Source organism: Sycon ciliatum, chromosome 8 (assembly GCF_964019385.1).
Source record: "Sycon ciliatum chromosome 8, ocSycCili1.1, whole genome shotgun sequence".
Lineage (NCBI taxonomy): Eukaryota > Metazoa > Porifera > Calcarea > Leucosolenida > Sycettidae > Sycon > Sycon ciliatum.
In genome coordinates, this window is record NC_088650.1 from 4,680,630 (window position 1) to 4,704,343 (window position 23,714).

Here is a 23,714-nt window from a genome sequence, read left to right on the forward strand (position 1 = left end):
TACAAAGGATGTACTCAGTGTGCTGAAAGTGTTTGAATGCCACAAGGACAGAGCTCAGTGCAACAGAACAGTGCGCAAGAGGCTACACTGATTATTTCACTATGTACCTGACACTCAGAGTAAAAACTAGAATAGATTGATGTTTCAATCAGTGTCAATATTTTTCATAACGAAACTCTCCTTGACCCACCCACCCACCCATAAACGAAAAAGTTTCGTTGGACGGCCCCATAGCACATAAATAGCTGAGTCACTGAGTTGGTTTGCAGCCAGTGGATTGGCTCTCAACTTTGTCTTATTTTCTTGGAACATTGAACTGTGGGACTGTTGTGATGGTGTGTGTGTGTTAATTTGCTGACTATCTCTGTTTGTTTGCATAGGGTGTGCTGAAGATGCTGGACGCTGAGATTCTGGGCAGCTACCCGTGTGTTCTGGTGGAGGGGCTGGATGTGATCGAGGGTCACTTTGCGTTCTGCGGCTCTTCGTTCTACATCCTACGCGGTGTTGGTCTTGATGTGGCCAAGGACACGCTACCAGAGTATGTCATGCCTAGAGCAAAGACTTTTTTTCTGTCGCCGCGCATCAACCACACACATACACACACACGCGCGCGCACGCACGCACACCATTGGTCAGGTGGAAGAATCCTTGAAAAAGGCTTTCATTGCCAGTTTATGGATACTTGAACCTGGCCAATGGTATGTGTGTGTGTGTGTTTTACTGATTGCATTCCTATATTTCTAGCCTCCACGAAAACTTTTCAATTATTGTAGAAGCTCATGTTTAGAATAGTGATGGCCTCGTGTTCAATGTATAGTCATTGTGACACTGGTGGCTAAAGCAGTAGGTCGTACTCAGTAGTCACTGTGTAGGTATGACAAGCGAGGGCTCGGCATTGCCCCTGCTTGGACAACTGTGTGCTGGCTATGCTGGATGTTTGAATTCTTTATTCTCACGATGGCACCATCGCCAAAAGGACATGTTGGAGTCGGTGTTGTCATGTTTGGACCTCCAATACGACTCCTGGTGTCTCCCAAGTCTCCTGGTCACTGAGTATCATTCTTGTGCTCTGCATTTTCTTTTCCACATCTTCACAGTGATCTCAAGGAATTGGCCGAGAGGCAGAAAGCTGCGCACAGAGAGCCCATCACAATCAGGTTGGTTGTTGGCGGCGGCTATATCTTCTGGTGTGCATTTAGCATTGCATGCACAGCAGCAAGATGGTTTCAATAGTTTGCCACAAGTAGACGGACTTCTACTGGTAGGATGTCCCCTCCCACTTATTAAACTCTGCATTATAGGTTTGTGTTTTGTGCATAGATGTTGTCACGAGGGACTGTAAGTAGTAGGTGTTCTTTTTCTAATACTCGTATTTTCTCTGTTATGCTCTGTCCATGCCCACAGCACGATGCACTATTATTACACGGAGGTGCGCGAGGTTTACGAGCGGCGCTTTCTCCTTCAGGTTAGTTCTCTGCATGTAGTGCAGCTGACTAGCTGTCTGCGTTGCTGTGATAGCAAGTACCGACTCGCAATGTGGCGTCATGGCAGACATCAACTGCTTGTGCAGTGCGTGTAGTGCCGGCATCCGCAAGTATTCTCACACACTCATTGTTCTCCGAAGTCCACTGTTCCTGATTTCAGTTCTTGCTGTGTCCGCATTGGCAGTGGATTTCTTTCTCAACCCACCCACCCACTCCACTATTGTCATCATCCTGTTTCCTGTTCTAGTTCTCTCCTGTCGGTATCCATTATCATACCGGCCTCGTGCGTTGCTTCTATGACTTGTATATCTAGTGTGTGTATCTAGACTACTAAAGTTCCACTGATCACTGCTGGAGGGGAAATGGTATTTTCAAAATTTGTGGACTGCCGCTGACACCTTCAATGTAGAATATTTGTTGAGATTGTTACTGCGTGTGTGTTTCTATTGTGATGATGTGTAGAACTGTGCCATGGAGGTGTTCCTGACAAATGGCCGCAATCATCTGTTGGCGTTTGGAAAGGTGGTTCGTGACATGGTGTACCAGAGGTAGGGAGATGCATTGCTTATGGATGTATGGATGTTATCAAATTCTTGAAGTATTTTAGCACAGAGGGAGTTATATTTGGGTCAGATTTGAGGAACCGAAGAGTAAGGTTGTTGTGTTGCTCAACTCTTTTTGAGAGAAAGTTTCATTGCTTCATCTTGGTGTGTAATGCTATGTTATTGATGACAGCCACACCATAGCTCAGTGGTTAGAGCATCGCTGGCCTCCAGTGAAGGTCCCTGGTTCGTGTCCTGGTGGTGACAGTCATGTTTTCAGACTTCTCCCTTTCCCAGTCCCTCAACCAGTGAATACAGTATCTTCATTTTAGTTCATTATAGGTGCCGATGTTGCTGCCTTCTTGCTGTGGATCATGAATGATGCCACAGCTACTAATTTCTCTATCATTTGCTCGCCTATAATATGTTCATTTGTCTCCTTTCTTTCCTGTCTCTTCTTCACAGACTGCTGAGTGTTAGCCATGGGATTCTGTCAAATCCTGATGAGTCTGTTTCAGGGATGAAGCAACGCTCGTCTGGGTATGTTTTGGAAGGGTTTCTTCACGCTTCATGTGATATACTGCACTTTGTTTATGACTGTGTGCATCTCTACAATGCTGTCAAGATGAACATTTGTGCCGTACAGCCTGCTGGTGTGAAAGCTTGGAATGGCTCGCATTTGTACCTGTACTAGTGCACATACCTCTGAAGTTATGATGCAACCCTGTGCTCTGTGAGGGAACTTTGTGCATGTGTGTGCAATGGCTTAATATATTTATCATGCTTGTGCACACGTGTGTATGTTTGTGTGTGTGTTTGTGTGGTCTGTCTGTCTGTCTGTCTGTCTGTCTGTCTGCCTACACCTACACAGTCTGCTAGGCAGTTTCCGGATGAAGTCTGTCACGGAAAGATGGCTGGTAGGTGACTTACGGGAGTGATCACTCAAGCAGCATCATGTCTTGATTTTTTCTTGGATACGCTAGTCAGTCAGTGTTTAGAAGAAACGCATTGTGTTGGTCTAGGCAATCTAGAGCGTGTTAGTTCCACATGCCCACTTTAGCCTTTTCTTTGCCAAGATTCCCAGTGCGACGACTATGACATAGCAAGACTTGATACTATGTCTGCGTTTTCTATCGTTGTTATCACAGCGGGACGAGATCAGTAATTTCCAGTACCTGATGCATCTCAACACGTTAGCGGGTCGTACCTACAATGACCTGATGCAGTATCCCATCTTTCCCTGGGTGCTGTCTGACTACACGAGTGAGGTGAGTGCAGTACTGTGGTGTACCTCCAGGCAGCCAATGTGGGCTGTGCATGCGGGCCAATAAGAGAGACCAGTGGAGCTCAATGAGTTGTAAATCAATGTCATTAATCCGGTCTATTCAACCACTGTCTTGTTTTAGTAGCCTTGCAATAGAGTTTTGTCACTGAGACACTCGCAGATCTCCTTACCGGGTACATGGTATATGTTCAAGTCTGGGGAAACCCCACCTCTTGTATCACTGGCAGTTATGCCTGTCGTAAAACGCTTGTCCAGTGCAGTATTCGGCGGCTGAGTGTCTCCTCGTGTGTGTGTGTGTGTGTGTGTGCCCACATCAGACTCTGGATCTAAACAACCCGGCAGTGTACCGAGACCTGTCTCAGCCAATGGGAGCACAGTCACCGTCACGCTTGGAACAGTTCAAGAAGCGCTACGTGGAGCTGACAGACCTAAGTAAGTATTGCTGGCATTGCGTGTGGTGATGTTCTTCTCTTTCACTATGGCTTCATTCTCTGTATGTCCGATGATCCTCGCTGTTGATCAAGCAACAAGAAAATAGCTCTCTTCACATACTTTAGACGATATCCTTTCATATCGTTTTTTTTCTGGGCCATAGCGAACTTCTAGGCTCTAAACGTGCCCTTGTATTCCTATTTGGTTCCCGGCATTACTGTACTTGATTTTTTCCTCTTTCAGTAAGCCAGTCCGGTGTTCCTGATGGCTTGACTTGGATGCCTTTCCTTTTCTCTTTTGTTTTGTAGACCACAAGCCCTACCTGTATGGTACTCACTACTCTTCAGCCATGATTGTTTCTTCATTCCTGATCCGGATGGAGCCATTCACGCAACACTTCCTAACCCTTCAGGTATGGAGGCAAAAACCTTTATCAGTCTGTGGCTGAATCAGAGGTCTGGTCTTTGGCACATGTGCAGTTAATGTGCCTCACTAGCCTTGGTTGGGACTGTGGTAGGGACTTGATTTAAAAACCTTGTGTAACTTAAAGTTTGCCGAGATAGAATCACGGCTCAATTTTTGTATAGTGACAGTTATGAATGGCCTAGCACGGAGATTATTGCAGGGAAAGAGTACAACTTTCTATTTGCCTTCTTTTTGTGTCTCCATGTATGCAGGGAGGTCAGTTTGACTTGCCCGACCGTATGTTTCACAGCATCAACGAGCAATGGCTGTCGGCATCCTCAGTCAACATGGCTGATGTCAAAGAGCTCATTCCAGAGTTCTTCTATCTACCTGACTTCCTGAAGAACAGCAACAAGTTCCGTTTGGGTACGACGTTTTAGCAGTGTTTGTCTTCTGTTTTCTTTCAACTACTCGCTTGTTTATTGTAGACTGCATATGGTATGCTCACATTAGTTGAGTTGCTCTTCATGAAGACTGCTGTTCTTTGTTTGTCCCTGCCTGTATGTGTTCCCTTCTCGCAGGCGTAAAGCAAAACGGATCTGTTCTGAACGATGTCATCTTGCCACCCTGGGCTAAAGGAGATCCGAACGAATTCATTCGCCTTCATCGAGAGGTAATTATCTTTGACATGCTTCCAAGAGAGACCGTGGCTGGTGCTAATATGGTCATTGTGCATGAGTTGAGGATTACAGTAGAACTCCCTTTATCCGGGCAGGTTGGGACCCTGCACTACCCACAACTAGGAGGGGACCTTGCACTACCCACAACTAGGAATTGGGGAGTTTCACTGTACAGGAAACGTGTGTTGCCTTCTGAAAGATGGCCGTCAACAGTCCACAGCACTGTAGCATACATTGTGAAGGTCCCTTGATCGGTCGGCTAAAGCAGGCGACCCTGTGATTAGAAGTTTTATCTACAGGCAATTTGGTGTTCGTCTATTGTCAGGATTCCACCTGTTAACAGTGTCTGCTCTAGGATTTCAAACCAACCGGGTACCCGTGTACTTGGCACAACCCTCGCAACCAGGTCAGAGCTGGGTCGGTTCAAGTATGTCTACTGCATCAGGGAATCAGGGAGTTGTAAATATTTTAGGATTCCCTGATGTGCAATTTGAAACTCGGATGTTGAGCCATAAATAAATTTGGAAGAGAAAAGGACATATGGATACGAGTTAAGAGTAACTCTCCATCACTGTAACATGATACTATATACAGTCAGAAAGTGCAATAACTAGGCACAAAACTGACAGCGTACTGAAACATTCGACGTCCTGACACCTAGCTTCAACACATCTCCGTAGCGCTAACCGACAGCCTTCCAACTTGGAAGGTTCAAGGTTATGGAAAAGACCAAAAGAGGGGAAGGCAAGCGCAACGAAAACGAGCAAAAGCTACAGTCCCAACGGAACAAAGAATGTCGATTGTTACTGGACGATGACGAGACCAGTACGATATTTGACAAAGCGGTCTAACTACAATTCGAAGCAGCAAAGCAGCACACCACCCAACTTGGGTGGGTCATAAATATCAAAGATAAGTAAAGAAAGGGAAGCTTTGCGAAAACGAATTGTACAAGCCGAAAGCCAAACTCCTACAGTACTCCTCATGCATGACATTGTGATGGACTAGTTGACTACAAAACAAGTTGTTTCACACGACGTACGTTTCGCCGTATGGTTCGTGACGGCTCATCAGGTGTGCAATTTGAAACTCGGATGTTGAGCCATAAATAGTTAGACCGCTTTGTCAAATATCGTACTGGTCTCGTCATCGTCCAGTAACAATCGACATTCTTTGTTCCGTTGGGACTGTAGCTTTTGCTCGTTTTCGTTGCGCTTGCCTTCCCCTCTTTTGGTCTTTTCCATAACCTTGAACCTTCCAAGTTGGAAGGCTGTCGGTTAGCGCTACGGAGATGTGTTGAAGCTAGGTGTCAGGACGTCGAATGTTTCAGTACGCTGTCAGTTTTGTGCCTAGTTATTGCACTTTCTGACTGTATATAGTATCATGTTACAGTGATGGAGAGTTACTCTTAACTCGTATCCATATGTCCTTTTCTCTTCCAAATTCCCTGATGTTGTTGTTGTTGTTGTTTCTTTATTTTACTTCACCATATGAACTTGCAAGACTGCCTTCTCACCGGGGCTATTGGCCCACGGCTCTCACAATATGATGAAAATGTTTAAAATGTGCATGAAGAAGAAAGGAACGGAAAAGAAGATGAAAGGAAAGGAAAGAAAACAGTAGTTATTAATTTATGAAGGGGAGGGGTATGAAATGGGTATTATCATACTTCCTCCGCGTCATCGAAATTGTCGCAGTTTGACTTTTGATATAAAACGGGGCATTTACTCTCCAGCACTCGTACCAGAGGCAAGGAATCGGACATAGGCGATAGTCATCAGTATAGGGTGACGGCAAAGTTCTATTTTCTGTTATTGGAAGCTGGAATTTTTGAACTAGACGCAATTTCTTCGCTGATGTCGCTGCGATGGTAATTTCGACTCGCTGAGATCAGTCAGGCGTTGCAGCCTGCACATTTCTCGTGCTTATGGCCATTCACTCAAGCCTCATCACTGTTTTACCTTAGCTGGGGTGAGAATGACTTCGTGGAACAAGTGACAGCGCTTGGAGAAACATTGAGGGGTCAGCAAACTAAATGCCTGCAACATCGATAAAATGTGTCGCTCTGGCTGAGACACTCAGTACATGATTGTACCTGCAAGAGCTGTGTAGACTCTACACGTAGTGCTAGTGATGCACGCGCAGGTGCCGTACCATGGTATACCAGTGATGCTGAAAAAGAGGGCGCGCTGGACGTGATAGTACCCTTACCTGCATGAGCTGTGACCACACAGCTAAAATAAATTAGCATGCCACGGCTAAAAAAAGTTCATTTCAAGATCGAGGTGATTCCGCCGACGGTAATCAACCGACCTCGCAACGATCGTGTATTCTTACTAGGCTTCGTTGGGGGTGAAGTAGAAATCATCCAGAGCTAGCAGACGACAAGAATAGCAGCTCTTGTCCTGTGGAGAAAGTCAAAGCGTTTGAGATGAGGCGCGACCAACTTTCAACCTTCCTTGAAATATTTCGGAACGATATTTTGCGTCCATTGACATCAGCGACGACGAGGACTTCATCTCTGCCTGAAAACTCTCGATCCAACTGTCCTGGAACGTTACTCTAGTCTTCAGACTATCATATTGTGGAATCAGTTTTGAATGGCTTAGCTTATGGAGTTGTCAGTAACAAGTGACAAGTCACTAGTCAAACTGCGACAATTTCGATGACGCGGAGGAAGTAGTTGATGAGAGAAGTATGATATCAAATATGATGTTTATTGTATTCCAAACCGGGTCACCTGTGACCCGGTATTCTTTTTCCAAATGGGTCCAAGTACCCCCCCCCCCCCCCCCCAACCGGGCATGTGGAAACTTTTTACTGGTCTTCTGGAGTTCTTGGTAAGTTTATTTTACGATCCCAATTCTCAAAATGTGATCTCACTTCTGCTGGTGCTGCTGTGACTCTGCTCAGGCATTGGAAAGTCGGCATGTGACGGCCCACTTACACGAGTGGATTGACTTAGTGTTTGGCTATAAGCAGACTGGCCAAGCATCCCAGGAGGCAAACAATGTCTATCATCATCTCTTCTATGAGGGCGCAGTGAACATCGAGGAGATAGAAGACCGTGTAGAACGCCAGGCCACTGTCACCTTCATCAACAACTTTGGGCAGATGCCACAGCAATTGTTCAAGAAGCCACACCCGAGCAAGCGTGCGCGTGATTTGACCCCAAGCGTCGACTTGACAATGCCATCAGCAAATACGGCGGCAACACCAGAACCCTCTCCAGCGAAAGACTCGACGGCAGCACGGGGCATGCGTTCAGTTTCCAATGTGGCTGAATCAGACGCGGCCAAAGAGGCGGACGCGCAGAGGCGACCAGAAACACTCACACGACAGCGCAGCTTCTCCAGTAGTCGCTACCCGCTCTTCTGTTACCTGGAAAGGCTCGGCAGTTCTGATGAACCTTTCCTACGTAAGTAAATAGCCGGCTGCACAACTGTTATTGGACGGTATCACTGTATGGGAGCAGTTAGCGTTCAAAGTGAACTTCTATCTATTGCCTATTCTTCAAACAATAGAAGGACAGAGGAAGTGTTTTTACTCAGAGTTTCACGCACTAAGCGATCATCAGAAAACAGTAATTGGAAATCTGGATCAGTATTGGTTTATATCCTCACAAAGCAAAGTGTAAATAGCGGCAGTGCAAAGCGTGAATGACAGCAAGTGGTGAAAGGTGACAACCACTGGAGCTGGTTGTCTCTTACTTAATTAGGTGATGGCTGTAGCTGGTTTAAAGTTCCGAAGGTAGTACCTATTCTCATGGCGACACTTCGACACAAGCTCACTCCTTTTGTTCAGAGAGAGGTGCTTGGGTGCTTGCGCGATTGCCAATTTCTCTGCCAGGCACAGGTTGCACCTTTTGCTTTTGTTGCTGTAGGCCGCTGCTCTGCGGTGTACCGCCCATTGAATGCTGCATGCCTTCCCTTCATCCTTTTTATTGCCTATTCTTTATAGTGTCCGCATTCAGAGTAGTGTACGTATCGACCTCGCATCTACTCTTTACAGCGTGTTAGTTTAGGGTCTAGTGGCTTGTCTTGTGAGACGTGAAGCTGTGCGCAACCCACTCCATTTTTCTTCATCTACTCTTCAGTAGTCACAAATCAAGTGTTGAGCACTGCTGACAACCCCGCTGTTCACGCCTCTTCTACCTGGCTGATGATTACAGACATATTCACGGAAAGGTCAGCCACAGGTTGGCCTTCATGACCATCCAATGAACAATCTCTGAGGCCTATGAAATTCCAGCATTCCTCCCGAATCCTTTTTGCAATGTTCTTTTCAAATGTTCTGCTTCAGAGCAGAACACTGGCCTTGCTTACGTACTTTCCTATGGATGTTTGTTTGGTTGTGTGTGTGTGTGTGTGTGTGTGTGTGTGTGTGTGTGTGTGTGTGTGTGTGTGTGTGTGTGTGTGTGTGTGTGTGTGTGTGTGTGTGTGTGTGTGTGTGTGTGTGTGTGTGTGTGTGTGTGTGTGTGTGTGTGTGTGTGTGTGTGTGTGTGTGTGTGTGTGTGTGTGTGTGTGTGTGTGTGTGTGTGTGTGTGTGTGTGTGTGTGTGTGTGTGTGTGTGTGTGTGTGTGTGTGTGTGTGCATGTGTGTGCATGTGCATACATGGAACTGTGTACTCTTTCAGAGCTATCTGGACCGGTAGGGCAGATATGTGTGACAGAGAAGTCTCTTCGAGCTGTGGAGCATAGCCGGGTAAGTTGTCTGCCGGACTTCTGTTGATTGTGTAGTGTTTTCACAAGACAACCTGTTTCGTTTGGAAGCATGAACATGTGAAGGGTGCATTGGCATATTGGCACGCCTTTGTACATCAGCTTTATACAAGTATAAGTATGTATGAAAGAATGGTGTGAACATTGGCTTACGTTGCTGTAACCATACGCTCTGCTTTTATATGCGCCGGTAGTTGGACTGTTCTTGTTTCCACTGTTCTCCAGGCGCTAATTCCACCGCTCTACAACAGCTATGTTTCATGGTGGTTACCTGATAACAGCTTGCGCTTCTCCAGTGGCTCTGGGAATACGGTAAGTGCCGCTAGTGGACCAGGTCAATGCCATTTTAGTGCCGCCTCTCTGCTGCTCTCATGAATATCTATTTTCTTTAGGCTAAATCGCCATCCGTAAATGCACGAATTTACTAATAGAGGGTATTCGATAGTCATTTTGACAGTGCACATTTCATCAGCAATCTGGGTTTGTGACCACCATCTTGCTGCCAGTAAAGCATGGAAGCACTGAATGGGATTTTCAGTCTTGGACCACGTTGTGGTGGGTCTGATCTACTCACCTCCCACCGCTTTAGGAGCTGCATCTGCGCCTTGTCTCACGAGAGCGAGTCTCACAAGGACCATGAATCTTTTCTACCAATAAGTCTTGCCAAATAGGGAGGAGCAAGCTGGCTTGTCTTCCACATTAAGGCGAAATGTGTGCAGTCAACTGGCCATCTAATACCCTCTATAAGGAATTGACTATATAATTTTGTAAGGAGGCCATTTGTTGAAGATTATAGAGGATATGCAGTGACGTCAAATCTGCCATATATAGGAGCTAGCTGAGTGGCAAAATGCCCATTTATGGGTTAAGTGCGTACAGAAACCTTCATTTCTCATTTCCTGTCCCGAAAGTGCAGCTGTCACCCCCTTTTGATGGTGTCACTAGTGCAGTTATTCAATTCAGACAATGGTGATGTTCTTGTCTATGTTACGGGAACGTGACGCAAAGAATCACGGGAAAGCCCTTTGCGTTGCCGTAAGGTAAAGGAAACTGTTCTGCTCTACTTTCACGTAAAGAAGTCACGTGATGTCCCCCTACCGTTCACGTATAGCAGAACCTCACTAATAGAGAAGTTCTGCATTTCAATTTTCGGAATATTTCTCGACTTCTGGATTCGAGAGTCGGCGGAGCAGGTGGACGTTCGGGGAAATTGAACGGAAAGAAGCAGACACGCACTTCAGGCCCCTGATATATTTGACCTCACATGGCACATGCACAGCATATCCGTATGCGACCAGACACAACCGCTGAACGTTGTAGCCTCTATCCTCCGGAGAGACCAAAATACACTGCCGGAAACTTCACCCACACACGTAGGAATGATGCGGGGCATTTTGCTGTGTGGCTGCTGCCTTGTGTTCTCTGTACAGGTTATTGAGAGGTTGCAGAACTACCAGTTCAGCGCGTGTGCTGTGCCGTCACCGGAAATCCTCATAACCGGCGGTTCCAATGGCGTAAGTACATGTACAGTTCTGGCCAGAGAAATCCAGCCTCATGAATAAAGTAGCGTCGCGTTCGAGTGCACAGACCAGTGTGTGTAGTGCTAGGGCTGCGTAGCACCTGGTACTATTTTATTCATGAGGTTGAATTTCTCTGGCCAGTACTGTACATGAGCACAGAAAACACACTTGACACCGTGGTAGCTGTATGGCCTTGGGCAGCTACTTCGTGGGAGACTCTGCCTTGGTACAGGGTGGCGACTAGCCTAGCTCAGAGCTCATGTCCCGGTGTGTCTCATGGCATGCTGTCTCACACCTGTTTTGTGTTGTTTTACGTCAACTCTCTCCTGGCTCACCAGGGGCTGTGTTGTACATACTTCTGTTATAGAACAGGCCGCACTCGGTGGGACTCGTCTCTTTGTCACAGCCCACAAATTGTGTACAAACCAGGTCATTATTTTTAATCTTGTTGCACTTTATGATGATCCCTAATGTCCAAGCTGGAAGGCTGTTGGAGTGCGCATCCAAGATGTGCTAGAGCTGTTAGCCAGTTAGTTGTAGAACGTCAGTACCGTCGGCAAGAGTACATAACCCCCTAGAGTGTGCAACTCCAGCTATGGGGTCTGCGACGGCAGAACTTCACATCACATGATGAACCCGTACACATATGTGCACTCTGTGCATGATTGATACAGGGTTGTACGCAGCCTAGCTTTGGGTACAACTCTCTTGTGGTCACTTGGCACTGTTTGCCAGCATAACCTTTTGAACCATGTCACGTGATGTGAAGTTCTGCCGTCGCAGCACAGCATAGAGGTTGTGCAGGCAGTTGCACACTCTTGGGGGTTATGTACTCTTGCCGTCGGTCAGTGTCGTGCAATGTTATCGCATAAGCTGATTCTTTAGTAACTGGTGGTGTTAGTGGACATTATAGCGTAACTTGTAGTTCCTTAGTCCTTTTTCTTTTCTATAACCTAACATGTTATTTGTTGTTTTCTTTGTTTTAGCTGATCTGCATCTGGGACATGGCGAATGCATCCAAGGCAAAGTCCACCAAGCTGTCACTTCGAAAGGTACCATAGAAGTCACTGTGCTTTCAGCAGAAGAACTGTCCATATGTTGTGTTATACAACCTTATTTCTGCCAACTATTGCTGTAGTGTCTTGCATAAAAGCCTGTCTCATAATTACAGAAGCCTGTTTTGAATACAAGCACTGTCTGGTTTTAGTGTTGATGTACATAGAAATACCTGGTTTGAATAGAAGCCTGGTTTGAATAGAAGCCTAGCCTTGACATCGGCTTCCACGGGGAATAAGCCCGGCTTTTATACGCGACATTACAGTATATCCACAAGCTTATGTTATCACTATGATGGAGTTTATCTCTATGCCTGTTTGTCTGTCCTTCTGGCCGGAATTTTCTCTGTCTGTACACATCTTTCTAAAAAGAACCATCTCTGTCACTTACTCACTCACTCACTCACTCTCGTGCTTTTCCTCTGCTTTTCCTCTGCTTCCAGACTCTTCATGGGCATTTGTCCATGATCACATGCCTGTCGACGTGTGTAACGTACAGTGTCTTGGTCAGTGCAGCAAAGGTAGGTTCAGTGTAACCCTTTCTGTGTTCAGCACCTTCTCATGTGCATCTTTTCAATTGAAATACCAAGCGTTTGTTTCGCTGCGTGACAGTGCGCTGTACTGCATATGGCATACTTGGTGCATGCGTTGGCTCGTTGTTGAAGCACAATGACGAAAAGTGATCTGTGTCACTATCATCAGAACATTGAACACAAGTGTTTTTTCGCATGGGAGTAACTTAACGTTTTGTAATCGAAAAGCTGTTTTACTTCCTATCCTTTTGTGAGTGCAAGCACTCTTTTGATACTATCCTGCTCCCTTCCGTGTATCTGTGCTTCCAGGATGGTTCCTGTATCCTGTGGGATTTGAATCAGTATCGATTTGTACGTCGTCTACCAGTACATGAAAGTCCAATCTCTTCAATCGCCATCAACTCTGCCACGGTGAGCTCTCTCTCTCTCTCTCTCTCTCTCTCTCTCTCTCTCTCTCTCTCTCTCTCTCTCTCTCTCTCTCTCTCTCTCTCTCTCTCTCTCTCTCTCTCTCTCTCTCTCTCTCTCTCTTTGTCTCTCTTCACACGCACATACCGTATTTTTCCGGTTGTAAGTCGACCTTTTACGACTAAAAATAGAAGGAGAAAGGGTGGGGGTCGACTTACAACCGGGATTCGACTTATAACAGGGAACTATCAGAATCTTACAAAAAATGACCAGCCCTGCATGCATGAGTGCACCATGTGTACACATGTTTGCCAGTTTATTGGCCTTTTTCAAGGATTGGGACGTTATACCCTCCAATAAGGAATGTTTACATGATTTGTTGATATGTTAGTAGCAGGGAGTGGTTGGTATATAACGGCAGTGCTTCGTTGGGTGAAAACTTTAAAACGCAGAATTGAGACCTCCGGATACGGGGGTCGACCTATAACCGGGGTCGACTTACAACCGGTAAAATACGGTACATGCACGCACACACACACGCACACACACACACACACACACACACAGACGCACGCACACATGCACGTGCCTGCATGCTCACACGCCTTCTGTCTGCACATTCCTCCGTCTGTCCTGACCTCTCATTCTCACGGCTCACTTGATACTACAGGTATTTTTGATGAAGCTGTGACTTCCTATCCTGCACTGGCTGCTAATATTATGAGCAGTCAATTCTTCAATCATGATTCTGTTTTGTCTGTTTGTGTGTTGCAGGGTGACATTGTGACATGCGCCGACTGCACACTGTCTGTATGGACAATCAACGGCGATCACGTTGCCACTGCCAGCATTCCCTCCGCTGGGGGCACTATCCTGTGCTGTTGTATGTCAGACGTGAGTGGTAGTTGAGGGAACATTAGGACACTTTGGAGAGACTAAGCGAGTCCTGAGACAGGCATTTCACGAGTGTGATCAGGGACAAACCCATTGAACAGCCCGGAACCCCTGGCCAGACAGATCTGACTGGAAATGCGGTGACAAGCCCTTTTCACAACTCGTACAAACTGTGCACAGCATGCAATCAATGAACTGATAGTTGAGTCTTCGAACATGCTTCCAGCTTCCTTGCGTAATGAGTCACAGCCACGTACAACTGTCTAATTTTTCCTTTGTGTGCGTGTGTGCGTGTGCGTGTGTGTGTGTATGTGAGGGTGTGTGTGTGGGTGGGTGGGTGGGTGTGCGTGTGGGTGTCTGGTTATCTTTTGCAATAATTTAGCAAATGACCTGGGATAGCAATAGCGTGATCGTGACCGGATCGACAGATGGAGTTGTGCGGGTAAGACAGTTGCTGTGTTGCAATTCTAGTACATGTGCAGGTACTCCTAATCCGATTATTTTGTATTTCCAAGTTTCCAATTTTTCGCTTTGCCGATCTTCAAGTCATTTGACGTCAAACTGCCGTGCATGCTTGTACTCCGCAGTGCAGAAAGTGCGCCTGCCAGGATCGGGCACGGCAAAGCTCAAAGATTTGATTGACGACGGCTTGTTCCCAGTTATTGACTCCTTTCAAAGACCTCTGCAGCATTTCATTCCAGTTCACGTGCAGCAAGGTTTGCGGGCATTGGCGCTGTCGACTGGAAGACGTAGAATTGTTTGTGTCCATGTCCTGCTTGCGTTTGCTTCAGAACAAAATGTTACGCTCTTCCAATGACAAGGGTTGAACTGCGCTCTTCTGCTGCGTGTGTCCTTCGAAACCGTCGCAAACTGTAGCGATAGCTGCCAAGATATTGGCTAGAACCGAATTGAAAGAGACGACAAGAATTGTTGCATCCAGTGTTTTGAGCACGCCTGGAGCTGTGTGTGCCCAACTAGTACACCGTCAGCCAGGTGAATAATGACAACAACTCGCGAATATCGACATAATCTTCGAACTCAGCAACCATTTGGCAGCATACCCTCAACCTTATGAACAATAACAACTCGCGCATAACGGCGCTTTTCTCATGCATGATCGGGTTTGTAATCAGCAAAGTTGACTGCTGTCCCTTTGCATATGGACGGAGGTGTGCGGCGCTGCCCTAGTGAGACCTAGATTCAGCAGAAAACAAGTTACTGCCATGCCTACAGTGCTTCTCCGGCATCTCAATTTCCTGATGTTTGGTCCATCATCTTTTACTTCTACCACTGTGCACTGAGCTGTGATTGTGTTCAATGTATGGCTTTGGCTGTTTTTGTTTCCCTGCAGTTCTGGAGGTTGCAGTGGGTTGAGCCGCCAAAGACGGAAGGCTTTACTTCCCATCACGTCTTGTCTTCCCGCGACACTGTCAGCGAGTTTTCACCGATAAACCGTTCAGTCGTCGGGTCTGCACGCCCGTCGCTGACCGTAGCGGACTTTTGCACAAACTCAGAACAGACGGCATTCGCCAAGCGACTGTCGGCACGCATGCACAGCCTCAGCAGCAGGCGTAGCAGTGAGCGGCGCAGCGTGGATCAGCCTCCCAGTGATCCCGGTTCTCATGAAGACACCGCTTCACAGATAACGTCGGACTCACCTGCCTACAGCACAAGATCAGCGAGTAGTGGTGACTCAGGTAATGTCGGTATTTGAACAAAAACTATTCAGCTGCCTATTAGACTTACATGCACGAGTATATCCGAGAGCAAGACATTTATTTTATCCAAGGCACATTTAAAGCCTTGTGAGTTGCGTCTGTTGTAATCCACTTTGTGTGTGGTTCTTTATCAAGATGGTTCAAGTTAAACATTGGCTTTGCCTCGGCTTCCTTCAGGTGTGTATTAGCCATGAACCCTTGGTCTCGACCTCGGTTACATAGCGTTTAACGCATGAAAACACGGAGCAAGAGTCATGCGAGCCAATGCAACTAACAAAGAGAGCCAGGCATGAAGGCTGCTGAAGGGTGTACGTATGCAAAGCGAGCTGCTGGGAGAGTTTGCGCATGCGCACAACGGCGCATCCGTGAGCTGGCGCGAACACGCGCGTGATAGACATCAGCATACAGTGAAAACATTACGTCACCGCGTTAACATACTTTAGCTACGCAAAACTTGCAATACTCAGTACGTATACACGTTCGTACACGTATAACGTTACGTATGTCGTTTAGGACGATGACTCGAAACTGACAAAGCAGTACTGAGACATTCCGTGCACAGCTTGTGCCCCACTGGTTTCTTCGTTGTCATTTTCATATTTCCTTGGCTCACCAATTGAGTCTATTCCCATTCTCTCTCTTTGCCATTTTCTTGTTGCAGTTTCCTGGAAGCGGCGGCTGAGATTGGTGCACCGTCTGATGAAGCACACGGCATTCGACTACCCTGGCAACCCGGACCCTGCCAGTGTGACGGCTGTGCGAATGTCAAAGTAAGAATGTAGCCATGCCTGATGAACTGCATGTCTCTGTGCTGCGCTACTAATACTCTTGTCCCGATTCTTCTCCCGAGTTGTTCTCCTTCGTTGTATGAAAGCTTAGTCAACCCGCTGCAATCCAGGCGAAAGTGTGATCATTTTGATGACACTCAAATGCAACGCGCTTTTGTGTACATCTCTGCCAAACACTCGCCAGATTTTACAAATAGCACTGTTAACCCTTTACCATCCAACCAAAATTCCCCAGCAGTCCCAAATGCAATAATTTTCACCTTATTCTGAGAAGATCTTTGGTTCTAATCAACCAATTTTCACAATCTTGGGCATCCTGGAAAGCTCTCCACGAGCTGCGTACATAGTCATTGAGCTCAAATAGAACACTACCGAGATCACATATCCAGCGCCAGGGAGCTTCAAATACACCCCATCGCTGGATATACGAGGAAGTTCTCTCCTGGCCAGCCATTTCTCGCTCCTTCATCGTAAACAGTCCAGATTTTTGCTTGAGTTTCTTTTCATGCTGTCCACGCGCTCAAAGCATGCCAAAGTGACTCAGCATGTCAGGAGAGGGGAAATTCCCCGCTCAAGGTAAGTCACTGGGAAAGAAGTTTGACTTTTGCCGTGGCTGAAATGTCGAACGCAATATCTATGGAATGCGGCATCGCAGCTCTTCGCCGATTGAATGGAAAGCTGGGCTCTTCGGCTTCTTCCTAGATACTTATTTTTTTCAATTCCGCCAAGAATCGATCGAGTTACGAATGTTTTTATAGTGTATGCATGTCCATCAATCTCTAGAGATCGATTCAAGTACGCACGGATGGTAAAGGGTTAAAAGGATATAACCAAGAAAAAGTGAATCGTTCTAAATTGAAATTAGCTACCTTGGCATCCCATATATGTCCCGTGCCGTTATGGACATCCCTTAGAGAATTTCATTTTCGTGTCCCATTTGTGTTCTGTACGACCGACCGCACACACACACCCCAGGGAGATATACATGTATAAGTATGGGAACATGGCAAGCACATTTAGGTACCAGGATTGAAAACTCTCTTGTTGTTGGGAGGACGAGGGGTTTATCGAGTTTTTTTGTGTGTGGATCTCTGTTTGCAGAAATAACCGACAGCTGTTCATTGGAGACCTGCGTGGACGAGTCTTCAACTGGAAGGGTATCATTGAGAAAAGTGAGTTTTGTATTCATTTACTTGTGTCGAAGAGGTAGTCTCTGTGATGACATGTCAATCAACAATACTTGGCCGGTGAGAAACTTTGGCCAATCTCAAAGTATCACTTTACCCGTCATCAAGGGTTGGCCATTTGGGGTTTTCTAAAAGGAAATTGATCCATGTTTTTGCATGCAGTCATGGCCCAAACTTGCATTATTTGGATTTGGTTTCAAGTTTTGTTTTTCAATTTTTCATTGGACATCAAGTAGCACTGGATTTCAACAAGGATAATGAGAGCAGTCAAATTGTTTGGCCAGAAATGAATAGGGAATGTAGACAAAATTGTGCTGGTGCGGGCGTGGGTGTGGGTGGGTGGCAAGGCATTGTTCACAGCTTCACGCGGCTGGTTTCCCACGGAAGACGATCGTGTACTGCAGTTGTTGCGTAAAGCAGGGTTTCTTGTCCATGCTTACTCATGTCTCCGTGTTCTGCTGTGTGTGCGTGTGTGTGTGTGTGTGCGTGTGTGCGTGCGTGTGTACGTGTGTGTGCATACATGACAGGCTCCCCGATAAAGCCCCCAGGCTTGGCCCTCACGTGCTACGGATGTAAGATACACCTACTGGACCAATCGCTCCGCACCTGTGCTGCCTGTCACATGTCCTTCTGCATCAGGTATAATTGACATAATCACCTACCCAAGACACCACCCTGTGAATGCATTATTTTACTGCACTGGAAATTAGTAGCTGCTGGAAACATGGCAACGTGGGGCAAGCGCTGCACCCTATCAGCTTCTTTAGCAGTCACTGAAACTGTAGAAAAGTCACCTTGTGGACGTTTAGTATGGCACTGATCACCCCCGGTCGTGTCTTGTCAGCCTGCTTCCTTTTTTCTTCTTTTTTTAATTTTTGATGTTTCGCCGTGACCGAAATGTCAAGGGCGGTATCTCTGGAATGTGGCATCATAGCCCTTTGGCAAGTTCTACATTGGAATGCTAAGCTCTGGCTGTTCTCCCTAGATGCTTTGGGTGTGTTATTCTGTCACAACTTGAATCAGTACAAAGGATTGAGTGCATGCAGCTTCACCAACTTCTCGACGTTGATTCAAATTCATGGTTTGGCTGAAGAACTAATCAAGTCTTTCCTTCATATGGCTGTTGGTCTTTTTGGATTTATGTCCTATTCAGCTGCTGCAATTTGGCCAGCGATATCGGCGATGTTTGCGAGAACTGCTGCATAATACAAGCCGAGGAGGATTACTTGTAAGACTGTTACATATCTATGTAGGCGCCTCGTGTCCAGTAGGCCAAGGAATGACTGTAGCAAGGGCTTGGTAGGTTGTTTCCCACGTGGATAACGCTGCAGCCATTTTTATTTCATTTTTATTGCTTGCTCGTGTCACAGGTTGGACAAAGGAAGTGTCTCTCCCCACCTGAACACACCCTGTACACTTACTTGTACATAAAACACAGTCTGCGCTTCTTTTTCCCGTTATTCTTTTTCACCTCCTCTCCCATAGTTCTTTTATGGCTTGTTCAACCCGTGTTATGTCTTCAGCTTCTTTTGGGCTGTTGGTCGTCGCTGTCAGCGGGAACATGCCGGCCCGATGTTATTATTTTCTTCCCACTCCTTTGCTTCCTTTTTCAGCTGACAACCTCTGTGCTGTTCATGAACATAGTACACAGGTGTTGGGTTGCTCATGTGCCAAGCCACCACGCTCGCTGGCTTGCAGCTACCCATGCCTCAGATGTGCTATCTCTCTCTCTCTCTCTCTCTCTCTCTCTCTCTCTCTCTCTCTCTCTCTCTCTCTCTCTCTCTCTCTCTCCCTCTCGTTCGTATGCTCGCAAATACTGTCATATTTTTATTCTTATCTGCATGGGCATGTATACGGAGTCACTTATGTATATTTTCATTGGCCGTTCTTACTTTCATTCCCTGAACACTTTACACTTTACCAGTTTCACACTGCCGAAATAATGCCTATTTATTACTGATATCTGAGCAAGACAGTATGATAATGATATATCCTATTTATTGTCGATATCGATGCCTTTGAGTTTTTGTTCTTGGCTGGAGAGAACATGGAGTAGTTACATACAGGAGAGAGTGAGCAGTGCTAGATTTACAGTCTTATTTATCTGCTGCTTTATCGCCGGTGTCATGCGCAAAAATGGCGACCGCCCTGATAATGTTACTAGTTTGTACACCCCTTTTCTTTCCTTTGCCACATTTCCGCATTTCTTACTTTGTGATGCTCAGCTGTGTACATAAGGATTCCGCCGCTCGTTGCTGCATACAGCTTCTAACCCTGCTTTCTCTCGCTTTAATGCTGAGCTGGCATGCACTGAACCCCGCCGTTGGCGAGCGTTGCCGCCAGCCGTCCAGGAGACTCTGAGAGTTTTCTGCTTTGTCTCACCCTTTACTTGAACTCAAATACACTACACACACTCGTGTGCTCGTGTGATGTCATCCTGCATATCTCATGGCCCGGACCGTTTGCAGAATACGCATTGTGAATGCGTGCACCTGTAGGACACCGCTGGAGAGGTGTGCGTCCTCCACGTTTTATGGAGGATGTGGCCATGGCAACTTGTTAAACCATGCAAACAGGGCATGTGAAAGTGTGTATGTCGACAATATGCAACGACGTCAAATCCACCTTATATGGGAGGTACAAGTAGCTGAGTGGCAAAATGCCCGTTCCTGGGGGTACTATGACGTCACAGGTCCTCCCTCGTTAGTAGATAATCTCTGGGCCATGAAAAAAGTTGTCTTGTAACGATACTTATCTTGTAACAGGACTTGCACCTAAGGCGAGATGGACGCTAATTCGTACTTACCTTGGCTACCCTCGATACAACATAAATTGTCGACGCTTCAACTCATTATAAGATAATTGAAAATCTCCAACATAGCTCTTCCTTGGATGCAAAAGATGGTCCATATCTACAACTATGTAGATACAATACAATAGTGCGTTTCAAAAGTCCAGACCTCTGGTTTCAAAAAACCGTTAGGCCAGCATCTATACCACATAAAATCTGTGATCACTTTGTGCATACAATTTTCGAAATTGGGGGTCTGTTATCCAATCGCTTGGAAAATTAAGGAAAAAAATTGCGTGAGCTGCCTGAGCAATATTCCGAAGAAATTTCTCATTTAAAGGGGAAGTTAAGGCTAAAATCAAAATTTCACCAGTTGTAGTCTTCGGGGTGCTGAGTCGAATGGTCTTGGTCCGAGGAAGCTGAGACGCTCCCTTCCTACTTTAATCCCAATCGAACTCGCGCACTTCCACTGAAACTGGGTGACTGCGCCCTACTAGATAGGAAGTTGTATGCAAAATGTCACTAAAAACGCCGTTTCGTTCTTTAATTAAAGCACGGATGACCGCGATTGGTCCATATGTTGTAGTCTTTTGGCCGCTGAGTCGACTGGTTTTGGTCCGAAAAGGCTGTGATACAGCGTTCGGCCCAGATTCCCAATCGAGCACGGTTGAGTAAGCGGGCATGTGCTCATGCGTACACCAGTCGCCTGGTCACCGTGCCTGCAGGCTACAATTTTCACACCAAGGTTCAACTAAAAAAACCACGTGACTGGTGTACGCATGAGCACGTGACCGCTTACTCAACCGTGTTCGATTGGGAATAAGGGCCGAACGCTGTATCACAGCCTTTTCGGACCAAAACCAGTCGACTCAACGGCCAAAAGACTACAACATATGGACCAATCGCTGTCATTCGTGCTTTCATAAGAACAAAACGGCGTTTTTATTGACTTTTTGCATACAAATCCTAATCTAGTAGGGTGCAGTCACCTAGGTATGGGCGGGTAATGCTAGTTATTTGCTGCGATAATGCTAAAGCCAATGCTCATAATATGAGGATATAATGCCACTTATAATGCTCACACTACTCCATAATGCCAGTTTGAAAGTTGGAAAAGTCGATTTAAGAAGGCCGTCTTGTATCAAGGTCAAAGCGTAGAAGAAAAAAAACTTAAACAGCAGTGAGCATGCTGCCTGAAACAATCCACTGAGAAGGTTGATTTGCAACGTCAAGTCTCCGGACGAAGCCGGACGGGTTCAGATGCACGATTTTCGGAACTGGACCTAGCCAGCTTCATGCATGACACCGTTGTCAACCGGCAATTAATCAATATAGTTTTTCGGCTGTTTCCTTTTCATGTATATAAACTTCTCCTTCTTTTTACCATGGTTGGCTATCACCCACATCTTCCCGATTTGGCTGCCATCGGAAGCCGTAAAATGTTGAATAAATAAATAAATAAATTATGCTTGTAATCATTTTGCATGCGAAATGGTGTTATAATACCAGCATTATGCCACCTGGAAAAAAGGGACTATAATGCCAGCCATAATGCTAGCATTACCTGCCCATATGCATACAGTCACCCAGTTTCGGTGGAAGTGCGCGAGTTCGATTGGGAATAAAGGAGGAAGGGAGCGTCTCAGCTTCCTCGGACCAAGACCATTCGACTCAGCACCCTGAAGACTACAACTGGTGAAAAATTGATTTTAGGGTATACTTCCGAATTAACGTTTGCAGATTTACGTAGTGCAAGTGTGATGACAGCCTAGCGCTCGTGCTGGGCCATACATGGGCAATCTAGCCCTACCATCACAGTCGACATGTACATGTAGATCTACAGTACTAGTTGCTCTACGCATACGGTATCAGGTACAAAGCGCTGAGTCTACGTAATACGTAAGGAGTTTTTGGTGATCATGTACTTTTTCTTCTTCTCTCTCTTTGTTTACCACGGCGACTCCGTGTGCTGTACTACTTTTTCTTTTTTCTTTTTTTCTCTTTTACGTTTACTTTATACCAGGCGTGGGCCATCCCCTGTACATAGGTGCCACCATTTTTCTTTGTTTCAATAAAAAGTATTTTCAACGTGGAAAAAAATCATTTTAGGGGCCATCCGTAAAGATAATAATTTTTGCACAGTCTGTATAATGTGTGGACACATGCAGTGACCATGCTGCACTAGGCACCGTTCTCAGGGAGCTCGAGGGGTCGACAATGGTGGAGGGTGGTCGAAGAGAAATGACTAGTTTTCGTCAGGGAGTCGTAAAAGCCAGACTCCCTGGGTTTCGTTTCTATAAAAATTTAATATCGGTATTTTCGAATGGCCCCTGGCTAGGCCTTGACCGATTATGCTAATATTTTCGTGAAATTATGCTTTTCGCATTGCTGAAAAAATTGCAGAATTATGCTATTTTTATGCTAAAAGTTATCATTATTATTAGGCCTTGACGGATTATGCTAGCATAATTTTTCGCATAATTCCTACCAAAATCGAATAATCGCATAATTCGAGACAAATTGCATACGAATCGCATAAAATTGGAATAATCCGCCTGTTTGCATCAAATTCCATACAGTTGTACATGTTCTACCAGTACAAGTACAAGTAGATGCACCAGGGAGTCGTAGGCTTACGACTCCCTTGATAACATTTATTTATTTTATTTATTTATTTCTGCACATGTCCAGTCCACTACAATCAGTGACAGTCGTAGCTAGGTCGGACGGTGCGTTGACCCCGTTGAACTTTTGCTACTACAGTACAGCGCCCTGTACAAAAAAATTCCCCTGTTATTTTGCACAGAACCATTATACATTAGCAGCATATGTGAGCATAATGCGGCATAATATGATAACTTTTAGCATAAAAATAGCATAATTCTGCAATTTTTTCAGCAATGCGAAAAGCATAATTTCACGAAAATATTAGCATAATCTGTCAAGGCCTAATTATTATGCCGCATTATGCTCACATATGCTGCTAATGTACATGTATAATGGTTCTGTGCAAAATAACAGGGGAATTTTTTTGTAGAGGGCGTTGTACTGTATACATGTAGTAGCAAATGTTCAACGGGGTCAACGCCCCGTCCGACCTAGTTACGGACGTCACCTGGTCACTGATTGTAGTGGACTGGGCATGTTATCAAGGGAGTCGTAAACCTACGACTTCCTGGTGCATCTACTTGTACTTGTAGAAGATGATTGTACAACTGTATGGAATTTGATGCGGACAGGCGGATTATTCCAATTTTATGCGATTCGTATGCAAT

At 45.8% G+C, this 23,714-nt stretch overlaps 1 protein-coding gene across 3 annotated transcripts in view; it reads left to right on the forward strand.

Annotated features, from left to right (window-relative positions):
- LOC135822853 (WD repeat and FYVE domain-containing protein 3-like) overlaps window positions 1-20,084 on the forward strand; it is a 58,439-nt gene extending 38,355 nt beyond the window's left edge. For all 3 annotated transcript variants that reach the window (XM_065335688.1, XM_065335687.1, XM_065335689.1), the window contains exons 39-63: window positions 381-538; window positions 1,098-1,157; window positions 1,405-1,465; window positions 1,947-2,032; window positions 2,492-2,566; window positions 2,898-2,943; window positions 3,175-3,294; window positions 3,629-3,743; window positions 4,052-4,155; window positions 4,421-4,574; window positions 4,730-4,821; window positions 7,742-8,246; window positions 9,464-9,531; window positions 9,774-9,860; window positions 10,979-11,062; window positions 12,055-12,120; window positions 12,567-12,644; window positions 12,966-13,067; window positions 13,836-13,955; window positions 14,338-14,397; window positions 15,307-15,652; window positions 16,335-16,443; window positions 17,563-17,633; window positions 18,176-18,287; window positions 18,802-20,084. In XM_065335688.1, coding sequence (XP_065191760.1) covers window positions 381-538; window positions 1,098-1,157; window positions 1,405-1,465; window positions 1,947-2,032; window positions 2,492-2,566; window positions 2,898-2,943; window positions 3,175-3,294; window positions 3,629-3,743; window positions 4,052-4,155; window positions 4,421-4,574; window positions 4,730-4,821; window positions 7,742-8,246; window positions 9,464-9,531; window positions 9,774-9,860; window positions 10,979-11,062; window positions 12,055-12,120; window positions 12,567-12,644; window positions 12,966-13,067; window positions 13,836-13,955; window positions 14,338-14,397; window positions 15,307-15,652; window positions 16,335-16,443; window positions 17,563-17,633; window positions 18,176-18,287; window positions 18,802-18,880 — 2,958 coding nt within the window. In that variant the 3' untranslated portion in view covers window positions 18,881-20,084. The remainder of the gene's footprint in view (window positions 1-380; window positions 539-1,097; window positions 1,158-1,404; window positions 1,466-1,946; window positions 2,033-2,491; window positions 2,567-2,897; window positions 2,944-3,174; window positions 3,295-3,628; window positions 3,744-4,051; window positions 4,156-4,420; window positions 4,575-4,729; window positions 4,822-7,741; window positions 8,247-9,463; window positions 9,532-9,773; window positions 9,861-10,978; window positions 11,063-12,054; window positions 12,121-12,566; window positions 12,645-12,965; window positions 13,068-13,835; window positions 13,956-14,337; window positions 14,398-15,306; window positions 15,653-16,334; window positions 16,444-17,562; window positions 17,634-18,175; window positions 18,288-18,801) is intronic.
- Window positions 20,085-23,714: the final 3,630 nt, after the last annotated feature.